Source organism: Phaethon lepturus, unplaced genomic scaffold, assembly GCF_000687285.1.
Source record: "Phaethon lepturus isolate BGI_N335 unplaced genomic scaffold, ASM68728v1 scaffold12113, whole genome shotgun sequence".
In the NCBI taxonomy this organism is placed as follows: domain Eukaryota; kingdom Metazoa; phylum Chordata; class Aves; order Phaethontiformes; family Phaethontidae; genus Phaethon; species Phaethon lepturus.
Window position 1 is genome coordinate 84,766 of NW_010529941.1, and position 20,668 is coordinate 105,433.

Consider the following 20,668-nt stretch of genomic DNA (forward strand, 5'->3'; position numbering starts at 1 on the left):
ATTTACTTGAGAAAAATGTTACCTAGTGAACAGGGATAAATATTCTGTCATGCCCTCAAAACCAAAGCCATGCACTTTTAAATTCTGGTTTGCTCACAATAAATATCCCATTGGTTCTTGTGAATGGAATAAGTAATCCCTTGTGCATAAACTTAGCAGAATTTGCAGCTCCACCACAAAAACTCATTAAAATATCACAGGTAGTGCTTTCTGTAATAAACTCCATATTTTTTCCAATGCTGTTTTTGTTTAAAAATGCAAACTTAAGATATATGAAGACAATTCACTGTATGGGCATTTGGCACAATGGGTTTTTATTTTTGTACATCTGTATATATATCTGTATGCACACACACACACACACACACGTATATATATATACACATATATATAGCATTCATAATACAGATCGGCTTGTGTTGGACCTGATGGTATTATGAGTATCAGAGGAGATAAGAGATGATCCTCAGCCTCTGATGTGGTCCCATCTAGTATATAATTTACAACAGTTGTAATAAGGCCACCACTTACTTTCAAAAAAGAGTTATCAAATCTATTTTTTCATTTGACATAAAAATGTTTGTGTGAAATTAAGTTGGATACATTGAAACATTGTGATAAAACTCAATGATGGTTGTGTTGTACTGCACATGAATGTAAGTATTTCCCCCACTCTTCACAGGAACATTGGCCTTTGCAGAATATAAAAGCACTTTCACCCTCCATGCCAACAACAAAGACCAAATTACATTATCTGCCACTTCTATTGCAAGGAGGGCAAATTTGCAGAAGTAAAATTAGTTTGTCTGACTACTGGGTGTCATTATCACTATGCACACACAGAAGCTGAAGAACATTTCTTTGGCAAGAGAAAATTTGTATTTCACAGAATTCTGTCAGATTTTATTCTATCAACCCTAGGAATTACTTTAAAAATACAAAATGCAAAAAATTTTTAAAACTGACAATCTTAGCTCCTTGTAATAATACATACCCAGGTATTTACAGGCAAATATGAAGTATATAATGAATACACATGTGTACACAGCTGTTTATTCACCCTTTGTGTATATGCATATATAAGGTATGCATGAATACATTATTTTCTTATATGGTGCTAAAGAATATTTACTAAACTCTGAGATAAGCAGGCTATATGGACGTTGTTTAGTTTAGAAGGGTTAAAGCGTGATTTTAAAAAAAGATGACTATCGTGGTACAGTGTTTCTAGTGTAGTGAAATAGCCAAATTATAAGATGTATTGATACTGAGAATTGGTTGGCAGAACTAGGTGAAGAACGGTAGGTAGAAGAGGCAGGAAAGATTCCCTAGCAATTCGCTCTCTTGCAACAAAATGTCTGGAAGAGTTAAGGTACAAAATTTCCCATTGACCCCAAAATTCCATCAGCTATTTTTAATACACTTCCCCATGCTCTATTGTAACGGCAAATTAAGTCTTATGCTGCACCCTCCCTTAGATGCTGTTCACTGACTTAATGCAAGACATAATTCTGAAAGGTGAATCACTACTATGTCTTTCTCCTGCACTTAAAAATATATATCTTTTCCCTGTGTACTCAAACACATGCCTACAAAATCTCTGTAGGTAAAAGTGTCTTTTAGTTCAATAAAGTCACGTTTAATACATCTTGTCTGACCAAGCAGTATGGCACTTAAATGAATACACAAATTTATGTTTTATAAATTTTCAAAACTCTGTGATAAACATTTTTTTCACACTGAAAGATCAAATATGCCACGAACTGTAAGCTCATCCATAAGCAAAGCTGTACAATATAGTCTGGTTAAGTATTTAGATCTTATTACTGCTGAATACTTAATGAATGAAACTTATGGTTAGGTAAATGGTTCCATCTGTAGTGCTAAAAACCAGAATATCTTCATGTATGAATAAACTTTGAACAGAAGTGGTTGAACAGTCTGTAATCATTTCAATCGTCTTAAGATTTAAGATTCAACTGCTCATTTAACTGGAAGTGTTTCTTATGTACAATGAGCTGCAAAGGAGAATAACATTTCCAAGAGCTGGAAGCTGTCTCTTAATCTGCATAGTCTGATTTGCTGCTTACATTCATTTTAAAGATGCTCAGATACAGTTATTTTTATAAGGGCAAATTCTCCCTGCCCCACTGCCAATCTGAGCCAGATGACATAAAGAGGAGAATATAATCTTCTTTGTGACAGATGACTATAGAGCTGTATGCAGAGGACTGCAGCAATACTAACTGCAACACTCACCCCTCAGCTTTCTTATTTGAAGGAGACTCAGTGAATCTCTGAGGTCTTGCAGGTCAACCCAGAATTATTATTCATGTTTACCTTTCACCATGCAACAAAAGTACATGTTTTAGCAGTGCCTGCTGTTTTCCTTACCAGAATGGTAGTTATTTCTGGAAACACTGAGAAGTCCTGGGGTAAAATTCAAATGATTGGGGAATCACACTCTCAAATGTGGGGGAAAAATGCAACATCAACAATGCTCCCTGTCTACATTTTCACATCCAAATAAACAAAGCAGCCTCGCTTAGAACAAATCTAAACTAATGGAGTTAATAAATTTTTTCTTTTTTTTTTTTTTTTTTTTTTTTTTTTGCAAAAAAGTGAACAAAAGGCATTTGAGGTTATATGCTAGTTTACATTAGGTATTATATCAATCACAGGTATAAATAAAACCCTTCAGGAGTTCTTATACTCAATGACATATCCATTCATAAGGATTCTTATATTAAACCATCTACTAATATGAGTGCCTTGGAAGCTGTCTTTGGTGCAGCTCATGGTTAAGGGTATAAAGGTAAGCAAAGAATTAATCATAAAGAGTCAGTCTAGAAGCCTCTGTGCTGCAAGTCACAACAGTCAACAGCCACTGAGACATGTCCTCTGTCTTAAATTGCCTTTGATTTTGATTTTTCTGCTGCATTTTCACCATCAGGATTGCCCAGCAAATGAGAGCTGCATTACAATCTCACATATTTATTCTAAATAATATAATCTTACTGAAAATGACATAAACACTTTGACAGAAATTCAGACACCCCCTTAAGGAAGATATGAACCAAATACTTATAATTTTACAGGCAATATTTCTTTAAGAGTCATCTCATGTGCATCCTACACAGTGCATGCTGGTGGTCAACAGAGAGCAGTTCCATTAGCTGATGTGACCTATATCTTATTAAAATACAGCAAGAAATACATCACCTATTTCCATAATATTATTTTTCCAGACTAGCAATTTCTGTGGTTGTCACAGGGATGTTATGTAATGATGAATGGGAAGAGAAGTAGATTGGGTGATTGTCTCATGAACCGGATTTTTTTCTCATTCACAATCACTTCTAAGTTGTGGTCTTTGACAGAAAAGTTTAAAAGCCTCAGATCTGTACTTAAAACTGCTAGATGAATCGAACATAAAATGTCACCATCTCTTTTATCATAAACTAACATTTTAATTTTTTGGTTTCTGACAAAATGGCTGCAAACTTGCAAGTGCTTTTACGATTCTAGAGGAAAGCACAAGTCCTGCCATTTTAATACAAAGATCTGCACACACACTAGCTCCCCAAGTATTCCAGGTTTTGAGTTAAATGAATTTATTTTGGTGATGATGCAGTAAGGAAGAGGCATATGATGAAGAAGAAATTACATGCCATAACCTCCCATAGAAATACTGCAGTCTTGCTGCTATAACAATGTAAGCCTACGTGTGGCTACAAAATGAAAAAGAACTATGTGCTTACATCCCATTTCTGATTTTTTGCAGCTATCTGAGAAAGATTTGATATTGTTGTTGTCTAAGCACATTTAAACTTCAGCTGAAATAACTGCCAAGTGATTCATGCCTATGTAGGTGAATATAACGATTGTATCTGGAGCCCCAGTGCGCCATTTTCATTTCACTTTAAATAAAAAACAAAATGTATCTATGTCAGTCAGTGCCCTTCTGCTGTACTCAGAGGTATCAAACAGGCTACAATTATGATTGTGAAGTGATTGTGTCACATTGGAGGAAGGTTTATTGCTTTTGAGTCTGCTAGGCAGTAACACATTCTGTTTCGTATTACTCTTTATATCATTGTTTGGCTGTGACTAGAATAATCAAATGCCATCAAATGCTGTCAAATTCAATTTACAGTATTTTTCATTGAAGCAGGCTTTCTGCATTATATTTCCTGTTTTCCCTTTCTATGGCTGCCATGGAATAGCAGCGGTAATCATCAGCTTTATTTACAAAACCAACAAAGTGAAGACATGTCTTGGGCTATAACATACACTTTATTCCTCTTTATACAGGGGAGGGACCTGGGGTTTTTGATCAGACAATTAAAAAAAAAGCAAACAAAAGGATACTTCAAGAAAGCAGGAATTTTTAGAGACTACTAGTGTGTTTAAGGCAAAGTGAATTTATATTAATTATCACTGCTGATTCCAAAAGGTAATTCGATTCCGTGTCTTCTCAGTCACAGCTCTAATATAACAAAATGTGCCAAACTCTTTGTGGGAGGCTAGGCTCAGCCCAGCACGTGTTTGCCACACAGAGTTGGGAAAACCAGGAACTTCAGAGTTTTAATTCCTCTCCGACACATGGCTTAAGTTTTATATTCTCTGACTTTCTGAAGCTATTCAAGAAGGTTCCTTCAGCAAACTTTTTTAAAAGGGTCAATGGGCACAGCAGATGTCATTGGTCTGCTACTTCGATACTTTCCTAAACACAGCTATCTATATAGAAAAATCCTCCTGCAGAGCTTACGAAGATCCTCACAGGGAGTGAGGATGTGTCAGTGAACTACATAGACAGGGCAGCTGAATACAAATACCAAGGAACATAAATAGATGCAATTTAATTGGAAGATTGTATAAAATGGAGCTGCACTGTAATCACGCTCCAGATTACTTACTTACAAACAGGAACATAATTTATCTTGGAAAACTGATCTATGTTAGGAACCTATATAACTTTTTTGCTTTTAAAAATCTCAGAGATGGTGAATTACTCCTTTTCCAATCCCAAAATTCCAACTGTTTATCTGAGAGGACTGAAGAATGTACCTAGTGGTCTGGGTAAACACAGTGAAAGTATCTTTCAATTTTTGTCTGGCCCTTTTAATTTTTTAAAATATATTTTCACCTGCTTTTTGTCATTTGTAGATCAGGAATATGATTCTTGTCTCAGCTCTCATTCTCAATTTGTCCATCCATAGAGCAGCGTCTTACCTTAGCCTTTGAAAAGTAATATATATTTTACCATATATTTCTACATGTTTTTTCACCTCCTAGTATATCAAGGAATAACAAAATTATCAGTTCAATAAGACTAAGACTCTGAGGTGATAAAAACATTTACCTGTGAATAAAGTAGTTAGTAATGACGCCATTTGGTTTCTCAGGTGGTGTCCATTTCACTTCTATGAGGGCAGATCCCATTGCTTTAACGACAGGTGGGCTCAATTCTCTAGGAGGTGCTTCAGCCGTTCTTAAATATGTTTGACCACCCACTCCACACCCACCTGCAAAACCAGAAGTTTGCTTAGTGATGACAGTTTCTTCCTCGACACCAAGGGTAATTTTAAAAATTCATAATACAAGAAAAAAACTACATCCTTTCCAAGTGAACCATATGATGGCTACATTTACTGGATGAAAGCAGCAAAACATTCAAGAAAGCAAAACCCAAGAGAACACTTCATGATTTGTGATAAAACAAAAAATAAAAGAATATATTCACTGGTTAAGGATACTTTTCCATGTTAAATTATTTAAATGTCCTTTCAAACACTGTCTTTCTAGCCAGAATTGCTACACTGCCCACACAAAATTCTTTGGGATCCCATAATGGTCTTCGTAATGTGCAAAAATGTCTCCAGGCCAGTAAGATAAGTATCAGTGCAAGAGACTTAAGATAAAATGAGAATTTCTGAGAGAAATCTGAGGAGTAGCTGGTTTGGACATCACTGACATACTGTGATGGCAGTGCCAGAATTCCCATATGTCTGCCATCAGCATAAATTTTTCTTTGAGATGGAGGTCAGGATGAAGCATTTCTAAAGTAAGCTACCATAAATAACAGATGATACAATAAAAGCAAATGAATATCAAGTAAAGAAGCTCCTGATGAAAATGGTGCCTCAGTTCACCTAATTCCATTATTAAATACTCATTTAAATTACCGCAACTACACTGATGAATTATTCCTGATTTTCACTAGTGCAGGTGAGAAGAGAATTGTTTCCAAGGTGTCATTTTAGAAAGACTTGTTTCAACAGGATTTTGAAAATTTCTGTTAAAGTCAAGGAATTTTGTAAGATTTGGGCTCTTCTCTCTTGTCTTTATGATTACCACTTCTTGTTGGTGAACAGCTACAGAAGTGATTTTGTTCTGTATTCATATTTCCAAAAATTGTTAAGCTATTTGTGCAGACCTTTCAATAAAATGGCACATATTACCTAAAATACATTTTTTAAATCTCCATTTAAAATATTAATGATATAACATGGAGAAATATTTAATGCTTCATTCAGTGCTAGGCTTTCTTTTTACTAGTTAAACATTTGACTCCAATGTAGAAATAAGATTTTATCTGTTTTGCTGAGTTGAATCTATTTGGAAAATCTCCATTCCCTTCCAGTCACAGAGGTGAGTTTTTTAAAATCATCTTACCGTTCTGGCATGCTTGTATTCTTATCTCATACAGGGTGTAGGGATCTAGTCCATCGACAAAAGCAAAATGTGTGCGACCTACTGGCTTCACCAGTAGAGCGGGACTGCTTGCATTTAGTAAGATGTTGTATTCCAAAGGCACATTGACAATGAATATCCCTGTTGTGAAACAGAAAAGGACCAGTGATTATCTGAAATACTAACAGTGCAGGACAACTGCAAAGAGCTGCAAATCATATGCAATTTTAAATGTAAGCCCCCTCTGGAGGTTTTGCCTACTGCCTCTTTTGAAAACTAAAAACTATTTAAATATAAACTGAAACAGATCCATCTCCAGATCACAACTGGAAGACAGACATTACAGTTCTCAGTTAAAAATCAAAATTCACTTTAGTCAATGCTTACGTTGCAATTGCGACTTCTGGGAAGAGGAGTGACCTTATGACTGGGAACCAGGGAGCTTTTATTTCTTTATTTTGGAGGGGCAACAGCTACTAAGCACTGCTCTTTCAGTATAGAGTCATATGATCAAAGAAGTAAATTGCCACCATTCAGCAAATTATCCCTTGTTAGCTCCGCAGCAGTAGCTGAGTGTAGGTTCTTAGCCTGTTTTACCAGTAAAGTACAACACACTCACTTGAACCAGGAAACATATCATTTCAACTGATATAAAACCAGTCAACTTTTAATTTTTGTTGAAGAAAAAACCCTCAATTTTTACAGTTTTGTTTTAATTCAAACATTTTCCCCATCTATTCCTCTTCCCATGCTGTAAATTCTTCATTTTCCATTTCTGCTGAGAAGCTGAAAAATCATTTTTTCCATGCAAACAAGCTAAGCCATATATCATCCCCTCAGAATGACTGGCAGAGGTTCCTGGATCTTCTCTTTCTCTTTCTTTCCTCCCATATGACTTCTCAAGGGTTTTGTTTTGGTTTGGTTTTGTAATTAGGAAATGGGCTGTAGGCTTTTTATTTTTTATCCACTATAGACTGTTCTATGCAGAAAGCAGCAATTTTGTAAAACCAAGAGAATAACCAAAGAAGAGTGTCTGTTAAATGTGTTTCCTTCATTCTGCAGTCATGTAAGGCACAGTCTTAAGAAAGAACAAAGTAAAAAAAAATAATTAGACAAGGTGCCTTTCTGAAATGATTCAAGATGTATCTGATTAGTAAAAGCATATTTCTCTTTCAACACAACACCTACTTTAGATGTCACAGAGATGTCTTTGTTACTGCACTAAGAACCAGATGCCTATGAGCAGTTCTGAGACTTTCCAGATCTTCAGAATCTTTCCTTTTGTAACTTTGGAAAACAACTTCATTATTTCACCAAATTGTTGTTTGGGTCCTTTTCCATATCTACATTGATACTACTACCCTGAAGCTAAAAAGAGCATTTTTTTCCACTGTTGTGCATCTTTTAGATGGATTTTTTTACCTAAGTATGTATGTGAATATGCACATTAACTTTAAAAAAAGTTTACAAGAAATCAGAGAGATTTCAAGTTTCTTTGTGGTACTATAAACAACTGATGTACTTTGGAACATCAGAAAAATCTTTGAAATACCAAGTTTTTACAATTCTCAGAAGAAAGAGAGGGCATAAAAATCCCAAAGAAATAGGAAGCTGCTGCCTCACTAGATGATAGACAAAGGAAATGCTGTTACATTAAAAAGCTGAAAAAATAGCCCTGAAGTAGAGGTATGACTTCAATCTTATTCAACTGCTCAGCTTATAGGGAGAAAAAAGATGCTGCTATTAGTCATTGGAAGAGGTGAAGGGAGAAGGAGACAGAAGGTGCAAAAATCCCGCTGTAAAGTTTTCCTTTTTCAGTGTAAAAGTTTCAAGGAAAACATCAAAATCTGATCATTAAGAAGAGAATAATAGAAACAGAATTTTTAAAGTTGTGCAGGATGTTAGAGAGTAAACCTCTGAGAGGTGATCTTGAAGTAGATGGCTTCTGCAAGAAAGAAAATTATTTTTCGTCTGTGATATATGGAAGATTAAATGCTCCGGAAGAGTGCACTTGAGTGTGCATTGTATAATTATACCAGTAATTAAAGACATATTATTACAGCTAAACTACCCCCCAACCCCACAACTGGAGTGCCTCTAAAGAACAAAACAGAATATCCAAGTGTAAGAGCTTGAAATGGTAGACATCATATCACATGGAAACTTTTTCTTTAATCTTGTAGTTAAGGTCTACGTCTTCTCCAGTCCTGACAACAGACCAGATACTTCAGCAAGAAAGTCCCACTGTCTTATGAAAATGACACATAATTCACTTTTGTGCATCTGATCAGTGCATATATTCTAGGCAAAATTCATCAGAAACCTTTGGAATTGGGACTATTCAGAATGCTTGATTTCCCAAGGAAGATTAAATACAAACAAGGACAGCTGAATCCAGCCATCAGTATGCAGCAAAGGACACTTATTTCAAAATAATTGAATTATCCATGTCCAACATTCAGTCTATGTTCAGGAGAAAAAATGTTCTCAAGAAGTGAACATGAAATTGTAAATCAAGCAAACTTCCCATAAAATGCCAATAGCCAATGGAAACCTTTCTACAACTTGATGGAATTAATGGAATACTAAAATCAAAAGATCACTTTCTAATCTGAAAAAATATATATATACACTCAGAGAACACAGGAACTTCTCAAAAAACCTTTCTTCCAGAATAGCCTTCAGCATCTGCAGCCAGTCTGAAACTACTACCTTGTGTGCTCTGATGACTGAAGGAAACGCAATGGACATATTTGTTAAAGTCAGCTGGGAAACCACACGACTTTGTTAGTTCCAGAGTTCATAAATCTACGTCAGAATAAAAGGAACCGTAAAAGCACAAGTGAACCAATTTACCCTAAGTGCAAATGGCAGTTTTGTTATTTGGTGTCAAAGTTACCATGAGCACAATGACAACCTGCCATAACATATTTTCATGTTCACTAAAGAACAAGGATTTAGTTGGTTAATATTCCCAGCAATACTCTTTTTCATAATTTACAACAACTAGATGCTGATAGGTTATTTAACATTTATGAAGTTAAGATGTAATCAGAAAAACCCTGATTATCTTTACAAATAAAAAAGTTAAATTATTCCACTTTTTTTCTCTGTGACTTCATTTCACAGCAGGTGCACATTTTGCAATGGGACAAGTCAATCAAACTAAACCTTAGTTTTTTGTGCGCATATTTGGATAACATCTAATAGACAATTCTGTGCAAAACTCTGCAAATTAGGTTTGATGGCTCTGCGTACTTCAAAACTAGGGTAGCTCATAAAATAGAATTTGCAGCATAAGATGTTTAGAATTGGGCGAAAAAAGCCCCAGTCAGTTTTACAGGCTGGTCACCAAAAATCTGTTTGAAGCCAGTTGCTGAAAAATTGTTTAATATGATGTGAAACCCAATCACAGTTAAAGCAAAACAGTTGAACTGTTTCACTTACAGTCAACAAATACTAAAATAAGAATGTAATATCTTTTATTTAAAAACAAGTAAGAGTAAAGTTATATTTTAATATTTAACTTCACTAAATAAAACAATCTATTTGGCTTCCTGAGATTAAGTATTTACATTAAGCTTCAAATACGCAGGTATCTCATTCTGGTTTTATCAAGTATTCTCAACAAGACTCTGAAGACAGTAACAGCTGGAGACACTGGCTACTTTCAGGATGCAGAACTTTGGACATGGAGCTTGAAAAACTTGCCCTACAGTGGTGTGGAGCAAACAGTAATTTACACAAGAAAAAAAAATGAGGAAATGTAACATTGGCTTAGCAAAAGTCAGAACAATTTGTTAGGCCACCAGTAAAGGAGAAATCAGGTTACTTGGGGAAGCTGAGACACAAACAAATGTCATTCAAATACCAAATTTGATCCCAAGAAGTATAAAGTAGGAATCCAGACATGTTACACAACTTTCATTCTAACTGAGAAGCAAACACAGAGGTGGATGAAGCAAAGCATTACAACGTGATGAAAAAAGACATTTTAATACAGATGATCATTAACGTATGAAGCAAGTAACCTAGGAGCACAGGACAGGATACTCTTTTGAGCACATTCAGCTTTCATGGTATCACCAGCCGCAACTGAAGATATCTAGAAGAATCAGGTCCCCAGTGAGGACCAGTGGGGTTGTCAATGAGTTGAAATGCAGGATGGCTACCTGCCTACCTATCAATAACATTTATGGATACGCCTTGGGAGAATTATCTAGTGGGTTTTTTTCCATTCAGCTTTTCTGCTTCTATGCATGGGACTAATAGTGGTTCCGTAATAATTCTAACATTTTTCTGTAGCGTATCAGTGAAATGTACCGTACCTTTGAGGTCTGTGCACAGAGGCAATGCAACACAAGATAATGGGATACCTCTTTCAGGAAATAAAGTCCTATTTTTCATAGTGAGTGAGGCATGTCAAATATTTTTTCTGAATCCATCACTTTAACCACTACTCGGCCACCTTGCTTTTCAGCTAAGTCAGGAATTTTGAAATGCTACGTATCTATAAAGTCATAAGATTTAGATACATTACAGATGTTGAAACATTATAATTAAAGCCATGCAAAAGGAAGGTTTGTATCATATGATGCCCATAATGAATTCTGAGGGTGAATATTTGATCCAAATTTATTACAGCAGATGAGAAGATAGAATGCAAAAGCATCCCTGATATCCACAGACAGGAAGACACCATGACCAACTACCCTCTCATCAAAACTTAGTAAAAAGCATTTCTTTTCATGGAGACTGTATCAATTAAAACAACTCATCAAAGAGTGACTGCCAAGACTGCCAATCCTTTGAATAAAAGCTGCATTCTGGGCTTATAAAGGAAACATATCTCATATAGACTATTGTGAAACAAGGATTCATACACAGAGAAAAATAGATCAGGGGAAAAAAAAAAAGGTTACTCCATGCACAATGACATAAATAAGGATAAAAAGTTGTAGACTCTTTTGGCTAATCCTACCAAGGTGGGGATGTATGTGGCCCCAGAGATCTGGATGCATAGGACCTGTTAATGCGATGTATGTTATTTCAGAAAATCAAAACCTCCAAAATAAACCTCCACCTGCAACACCTGCAGTTTTCTTCTTGGTGAAAAAACACTTGGAGCCCAAAGATCTTAGAATGAGCCTGAAGCAGGATTATGAAAGGTCAAGAATTAATCTCCTAGCTTTTGCATATACCTATGTTTTTGCACAAAGGGTTTCTTTGAGTAGTATTAGTAATATTTAGTAGCATTTAGTAACACTTCTCTGCTGTTAGTTCTCCTCATTCCTCTAAGAAAGATCGGCTAGTGGCCCTGAGGTGCTACAACAAATGCAACTGCAAGTTTTGCTTTCCTGTCCACCCAACAGTGGCACTGTATGAAAAACAAGCCCTTATTCTTAAAAACTTAAATAATTGGCCCCACAATGGTAAGGCAGAGAGGCAGGGACGGAGTCACCACATACTCATGAAAGTGAGATGTGTTCAAGGTGTGTCCCAGTACCTGGGAAGAAGGACATGTGCCTTCCCCTGACTGAGGAGAATGATTCCTACAGCCATGTGAAGACATTGACCCTGCATCCTCTACAGAACCATAATGTCCAGTCTCTCCTCAACCCTCTGATCGTGTGGTTTCAGGAATACATGAATGTTTATACGCACAACCTTAATTGCAACATAACCAAGTGTACTACACAGAGCCCGATTCTCCTTGCAGGCTTGTAACCTACTGCGTGTAACAGGAATTCGAGCAGCTGGAACAGAAAAGGTCTAGAACAACGGAGACAAGCTTTTCTGGGAAACACCCCATTCTTCACAAGCCTACGCTTTTCTGGTATGTTCTTACATTTTAAATCTATTTAGAAAGTTGCTGAATATTTTGAACGTTAAATTACATTTATTATCAAAACTATAATACAGCATGAGTCACTTTCCAATAAAACCAACTGTAGATTATATGCCATTCGAATTCACCTGCCTTCTGCTGGGTTCTAAATCCTTTCAGGAATTAGGGGTAAAAGTTTAATTTAAGATTTTAATCTTTTTCATACATTATAGCATTTCTATAATGGATTTTGTGCTTCTGGAAACTAAAAGATTGACAGCTCAGGGTATTATAGATTTATTAATCATTGCTTAAATGGGTAGGGTGAACGTTGCTAAGCACTACCACAATACTTGCAATCCCAGCCTTGAAGGCAAAATACTTTTTCTAGGTGACTACTTCTAATGCCAATTGATGTTACTGTGACTGCTATGCAAGGAAAGAATATCTTAAATAATTAGGAAGAGGAGACATCAAAAAATTCCCTAAGCTCATTGATAAAACACATATTATTGTTACTGCAATATGCAAACGTCTGAAGCTTCTAAAAGAATTGACCTAATTTTAACTGAAAAAAAAAAGAATATCTAGAAACTGGAAAACACCTTGCTGGAGATGAACTACACTAGACAGAAAAGTGTTCATTTACATTGTTCTCATTGTCCCGCAAGAAGTACAGCATATCATTTTTATAACATCAGTAAAGTACACCAATCACTTAAGCTATGATCTCTATTAATGAAACAGAGCACAGTCTCTCACATGAAAAGACTCTATATTCAATTACTCCTTCTTAGCCTACCTCTGTAGCAGGCCAAGACAACCTGGTGATGCTCAGGAGAAAAGTAACGAGGAAAAATATTTCTGGGCCTTTGGTGCCCCACGCTTCTGCAAGGTAATATGTCCACCTAACACCATGGTGCTCCAGTGAATAAAATTTACTCAGTCAGGTCAAAGCTAGCACAGGATCTCTGTGTGTCACACTCTTACACCTTGCTCAACGTTGTATACCTGCAGGACAACTGGACATTTTAATTGCCAGAATAGCTATCAAGATATCATCAACCCAAAAGGCTGGCAGGTTTCCCTGTCGATAACTCAAGTTGGTCTGCACAGAAGGGAAAATTTATTTTCACGGTAATTGTTTTTGTTTTCTTTTTCTTAATACTTGCACTCAATAACAGTTTACAAGATCAAATTAACATACGGATTTTTGATCAGCTAATCCTCACAATACCCATGTCAAGCATATAGGTCAAAATTATTCAAATAATATGTCTCTAGGAAACAGCAGCTTTAGATACTGGCTATTTAAATCACACAAACACTAAAACCAAATACGAAGAATAAAAATATCAAAATGATTCAGCTGCCCGCCTGAATATACTAATTTTTCCATCCTTTCATCTTGCTACAAAGTACTACATAGAAATATATTTTTACCTGGCACATCCCAAGCTAGAAATATAGAATATGCATCAATTACTGTGACGTTATATGGGACATGAATTTTCTCTGGTGTTCCTACTGGTGTTTGTATAACATATTTATCACTAGTGTTGCTGCCACCCCAAGTGCTGGCTTCCAGCTGGTAAACATATCTGCGCAAACACAAAAAGATCAGTAGACACTATGGTTAGAAGCTATAGGCATATCAGTAATAGAACATTCCCATTTTCACCAATTTTAAGTGAATAGACTATACAAAGAGTACTACAAATACTGCATTAGCGAAGATTTTCACCTTTAAGGTTTCTTAATGTGAGAAAAGTCTTTACTCATCATAATACTTTTAATACTAATATTCACATTAGCTTGCATAAGAGAAAGAAGTATTGACCCAAAAAGTGTCAAAACCAATTTCAGAATGGCTTCTATAAAAATATCAGCAGCTGCTACTTTTGAGCCAGTATGTTCAATATACACAGAAACATTATAAACCATGTGCAGTGCTGTCTGCCGTATAAAGACTTAAATTTTTCTAAGTATATTCCATGAGGGAAAAAAACAACCAATGACCCACCAACAACCACCTGAGGAAATGAAAAAACCTCCCCCTCTTTGAATCAGAATGACCTTTCTCAGAAAACAAAAAAAAGAGAAGTCCTAAAAGTGCTCTACCAATTTTTCAGTAATTAAGTAATATTGTAAGAAATTTTTCTTTTGTTAAAAGAGTAACTTATATTTTCTACATTTCACAAACACATTTACATATATCTTGAACACCTTTCACATATTACCAGCGCTCTTTAACATGCCTTACCTACTGTTAGGCTGCAGGTTAACATCTGTGAAATTCAGGTCTGTACTGCCACCCAGGAAAATCTGTTCTCCCTCACGAAATAATCGATACCGAGTAATGAGTCCGTTGCGTTTCTTTGGTTCACTCCAGTAGATTTCCACTTCTGTTGAGCTGACTATGATATGATGAGGTTTTGGCCATACCCCTATTAACACCACAATGACGTTTTAATTTTATGACAGAAACGTAAAGGTTTTTTTTTTTTCCTTTCCCACAGTTTGTGCTGTTGCTTTCAGCAGTGTAATGAAAGCATAAAATATTGCCAAAGGATGCCAGAATTTAACACACTTTCTGAATTTATCCTACATCAAATACAACCAACTAGACATGGTACAGATTAATGGAGAAGAAGGCCAAAGGCTGCAGCCTTTATATGCCCCGTTGTCTCTGCATATTTATTTGTGCTTTAAAAAAATATGCATCTGCTAATTCTAACCTCGCTAATTTAAAGATGAACTTGGGGAAATAATTGTCACAAAATGAAAGCAGAAATGCAGTGCTAGGCAGTCAGTATAAAGAGTGTGTTAAGATAAAAATACTCTGAGAGAGACAGATTCTCTTGTATAAATTTATACATGATAGCTTGATGGATGATAGTGGAGTTTTGTGCCTTGTTAAGCCATCAGAAAATACAAGCCCATATGACCATCTCTTTGCAGTTCTACAAGAATGTCTTCTTTCCTTACCATGAGGAGCAGCTTGTAAAGTTTGACCTGAAAGTGGTTGGCTAGAAGCACACCCAGCAGATGTGCATGCTGTAAGCATGAAGCTGTAATTAGTGTATGGCTGCAGACCTAGAAAGAGCAAACAGAGGTTAGACTGAGATTTTGACATCAGGCATCCCAAGAATTGTATCACTACAGAGAAAGTCACTGGACTTAATGTTCACTTTTAGCAGTTTTGGCAAACATAAAATATGAACCATTCTTATTTTACACGTGAGTAATACTGAAATGGTGAATTCTTGCTAATGTAGCTATATATCCTCTATTAGTTTAAAAGACCTGACAAAACAATGCAGATCGAATGTGTGTCTATGCTGCAATGGATCTATGGATGCCCTCATGTAGACACATCTGAATTACCTTCAAATCAATTAACTCAGATGGCACTTGCAGTGTAGTAACAACAGCCCAGAACTCAGCTCAGATTACCATATGGAAATTTACCCAGTCTCTAAGGTGGGTTTTTTGGTTTGTTTTCTTCTGGTTGGTTGGCTGGCTGGGGGTTTTTTGTTGTTTCATTGGGTTTTTTAACCTATGCTTCTGCCTGCATAAAATGGTTAAAAATTAACTGGAAAGCACCTAAACATTCTTGGCACAGATATAATCTCCATCGGCATTAATGGCCATAGAATTTCAAAGGTTTCCAACAGATGAACACCTGGAAGTGTAATTGCTTAGAGTTTTGGACTTGAAAAGCTGAAGAGCCTGTAATGTTTTGAAAATTTATTACAAATATATTTGCAGTAATAAGAAAAGATAATAAAGTACTCTCTAGCTTGAACACGAAATCTTCTACTATGTTGCAAACAAGTCCAAAGATACTCTGTTCTTGCCCCCTTCCCAACCTCTATTTGTTCAATTTTCCCCCCTATTTTTTTCCTATTCGTTACAGGATTTTACTATAAATGTTATAAAGCAGTTAGAAGCAGGATTGACAAACAAGCCCTCCCCGTTACAAGATATTCATTTTAGTTACTTGTAATTTTTTAAAAACTCATTTTTCAGCTCGAACCTTCTATGCTGGACATCCTTGAGTGAAACTAAAAGAGAATATATTGCTTTGACCTTTCTTTGGAAATTTTCAAACATCCTTGTACTGTGTGTCAACGACTTCAGATTTGACACAAAGTTGCCTGCAGCTTAAGAATTTGACTTTAGAACTCCTCATAAAATTGTACCAAAAATTTGTTTAAGATACTAAGCTTTTAAAATAGCCATTTCTGCACACCCATTAAAGTCTTCTTACAGTTAAATCATTAAAGATGCAGACCTCTGCGAGCCTATCTTGAACACCTTGGAGCTCAGCTTTAGCTGCTGATCAGCCTGCCTCACAGACCGTGCTCCAGCCCAGGTTACACGGTCTTTGCTAAAATACTCGTTTGGGTATTTCTCAAAGTTGATCTTAAAAATTATATTACCAGGCACAGAGACTCAAAACCTCCCACTTGCATGTTTTCAAAGGCCCTCTTGTTAACACCTCATAATACATTAAAAAAAAGTTCCTGTTCCTGAATGCAAAGGGGACAAACAGTACAACCACAAGAAGCAAATTATACACAAAACCTCTGTAAAAATACTACGATTGCAATACTGAACACTCATAAACTTGGAAATCCCAGCGTTAGGACACTGCACAATATGAATTGACCCCCTTTGTATACAGGCTCTGTGGCACAAGTCCTGTCTAAAGTTCCCTCCAACATGTGGTCTCTGGCCTGCCTAATTGTATGTAATTCGAGACTTTTCTTGTAGCGTCCACCCCTAGACCATATAGTTGCTTTCCTAACACCAAATCAGCTGAGCATTGCAAATGGCTTCATACAGTACCAGAGGAATAACAAAAAAAAAAAAAACAAAAGGAAAAGAAAGATATATCTCTCTCAGAAACGGGATGCTGACTCAAAGAGACTGGCAGAAGCAGAAACCTCCCTGGACCTACCAGGAGGCCATTTGGGATGCCTGGGACCTAGCTGTCAAGAGTACCTGGTACTGTGCAAAACTTTATATATCCAAGCACAACCAGTGCCTGCAGCTGCAGCTCCAAGAGCTAAGGAAATTCAGGCCCCAGGTCTCAGGCAGGTAGTCCAGAAAATGAAGATGACGTGGTTATGACAAGCTGTGAAAACTTGAGCTGTGCGTTCCTCATTACCACAGCCTGAACAGATATGAATGCCCAGCTGCCTCCATCCAGAGACAGTCTCTCCCCCATGCCAGCCCATGCTTCATTCACTGTAGCTTTCTAATCCGGCATCCCCCAGGGCTCATGAGACCTGCCAGGGCCTGTCCCACCACCCCAGCTGTGGAGCAGGGCAGGCCCGGGGGCCGCCCCCGCCCCGGCACTTCCCTGGGGATGGGGCTGGGGGAGCGGGGGAGCGGGCGGGGCCGGGGGGCCGCCCCAGCCCCGGCACTTCCCTGGGGATGGGGCTGGGCCGGGATACAGGCCCGCGGGTGGGCCCGACTGGCAGGGCCCATGGCTGTGTCGGGGCTGGAGGGCAGCACAGTGGCGCACAGGGATTGAGGGCAGCAGGCAGGTCTGAAATGGCTCCTGGGCCGGTGGACAGGGCTGAGGGAAGGCCCCAGAGGGGAGGCTGGCAGCAGCTCAACAGAGAGCTGATATGGGACCGCTGCAGCAGCGGGGCCGCCCTGGGTGCTGCCACTTGGCCATCGTCTGCCCCTTCTCCTTCCTTCCTTCCTTCCTTTTGGCAAACAGTGCTGCCAGCCCCTCAGCGAGCCACATTTTATCCCTCAGGGTTGGCACCATCCCTGTTGCTTCCCTCACTGTGCTCCACATCCACACGAACTTCAAGCTTGTGCCTCCCTGACTTCTGCCAGGCAGAAAGGAAATTTACAGAATCACAGAATCACTAGGTTGGAAAGGACCTTCAAGATCATCAAGTCCAACCCTTAACCCAACACCACCATGTCCACTAAACCATGTCCTGAAGCACCACATCCACACGTTTTTTGAACACTTCCAGAGATGGCGACTCCACCACCTCCCTGGGCAGCCTGTTCCAATGCCTGACCACCCTCTCGGTGAAGAAATTTTTCCTGATACCCAATCTAAACCTCCCCTGGTGCAACTTGAGGCCATTTCCTCTCGTCCTATCACTAGTTACTTGGGAGAAGAGACCAACACCCACCTCACCACAACCCCCTTTCAGGTAGTTGTAGAGAGCGATAACGTCTCCCCTCAGCCTCCTCTTCTCCAGACTGAACAACCCCAGTTCCCTCAGCTGCTCCTCGTAAGACTTGTGCTCCAGCCCCCTCACCAGCTTCGTTGCCCTTCTCTGGACACACTCAAGCACCTCAGCATCCTTCTTGTAGCACTCTTTAGCTCTGGGCAGACACAGAATCAGGACCATCTACACCATGACTCCCAAAAGGAATAGACCTACCAAACGTAGCAAAAGCTGAGGCAGCAGTCCTACCTACAGGAGCCTTTTTTTTTTTTTTTCTTTTTCCATTTTATTCCTCCCTGGAAGAGGCACAGTGGCTTTGTGACCTTAATAATGTACTTCCAAAGTAGCTTTTGTGTCTAATTGTAATTACTTTGAGAACAACGCAATTCTGTGACAAGAAAAAAAAGTCTGGGCAAGATCTTAGTTTATAAACAAATCCTTGCTTATAGCCAGTACAAAGATATTTTAATTAAAATATATTACAACCAAATAGAGAGAAAGAATAAGCAACAATTATCTAGAAAGGTAAAATACTGAATGTAAGACATGGAGGCTGCTTACAAACGGAACAAGATGTGAAGGAGAGAAAATAAAGAGAGAACTCTGAGGGACAGCCCTGGCTGTAACCTAATCATGAACTGGAAGAGAAGAAAAATCATCTGAACACTGCATATAAAAGTAAGAAGGGAAAAAATGACAGTTGCAGACTAGAGAGAGGCAAGAGCATGGAGGAAAGCCAAGTATTTAACATTTCAGGATAGAAAAGATTACTGTGGCAACAAATTACTTGAATTCCCCTAAAGGGAGTCATGTTCACTTTTAAAGGAAACATGCATAATAAAGCAATACTCGTTTACAACTACACTTTAAAGAGAAAAATGAGCATTAAAAAAAGAGCACATGGTTTCACTAAATTTATTGGTGAAATTCTGATACCTGAAACCTCTAGTCATACATGGAGCAGTCACAGCAAATTTTTATCTAGATTATTAAAGCTTTGCATTAAACGTCTTGTCTTCCGCATGCTTTGGAAAGCTCTGTGCAAATCTATGTATGTGATTAATAATAAAAATAACAAGTAAGATAATCTTGAAACATAAACAGCATTTTGCTTTTCCAATTCCTCTACTTGATTGTTCACTAGAGGATTCCTCTCCTTACCTTTTCTTTTTTGGTCTATTATGTTTTGTTTTGTTTTTTTTTAATTATTTTTTTTAACGTAGCAGTCTATTTTGTTATTGCATCATTTGTCATTTGCCAAAAGGATGTGAAACAGTGTTTTTTTAAAGAATGCATCGTTCTGTTAGCCAAATCAATTTCTTCTTACTCTCTCTCCATTTGTGGGTATGGCTCCAGCAAGGTCAGTAATTAGCTCCCAGGGTAACGCTCCTGGGCCTCGCCATGGGAATTTTACTCAGTAGGATGTCAGACTGCTGACCACAGCCTCACACAACCCCTCTAGCCCCAAGAGTTTCCTTTAGGTAAATATTACTAATGATTTAGTGCTGCATGGAGATAGAATTGACCAGTGACAACTTCTCTGTATCTCTTCGGTTTTCACTACCCTGAAATAGAGGATATGTTCAGATGAAAGAATTTCAAACCATTTAGTCATAAGGTATTTCTTAATATTGTTTCTTTTACTAGAATAAACATCAATGATCTTGCTTAGCTTTTACGTAAAGATGATTGATCCTACAAATTGTCGATAAATATTGCTACTATTCCTACTTGGAATCAGTGTATTAAAAAGGGGGAGTTGAGAAGAATCTTTGCCATAAACCCACCTGCTGCTGCTGAAGAGGGCACTCTTAGCTTTCTTTTACAATTCCCCTAATTATTTTCTTCAGTCTTACCCTCTGCCTGGCCCCCACTGCAAAGCATTAGCAGGCCCATTTGTAAAGTAGTAGTAACACAAAGTGAAACAATGCCATAA

General features: G+C 37.7%; 1 protein-coding gene across 1 annotated transcript in view; it reads right to left on the bottom strand.

The window, feature by feature from the left end:
• LOC104613651 (usherin-like) overlaps positions 1-20,668 on the bottom strand; it is a gene marked incomplete at its 5' end in the record, with an annotated part of 193,364 nt that overhangs the window by 54,968 nt on the left and 117,728 nt on the right. Inside the window, 5 exons of the mRNA XM_010284111.1 lie at positions 5,366-5,528; positions 6,679-6,837; positions 13,967-14,124; positions 14,787-14,970; positions 15,512-15,619. Coding sequence (XP_010282413.1) covers positions 5,366-5,528; positions 6,679-6,837; positions 13,967-14,124; positions 14,787-14,970; positions 15,512-15,619 — 772 coding nt within the window. The remainder of the gene's footprint in view (positions 1-5,365; positions 5,529-6,678; positions 6,838-13,966; positions 14,125-14,786; positions 14,971-15,511; positions 15,620-20,668) is intronic.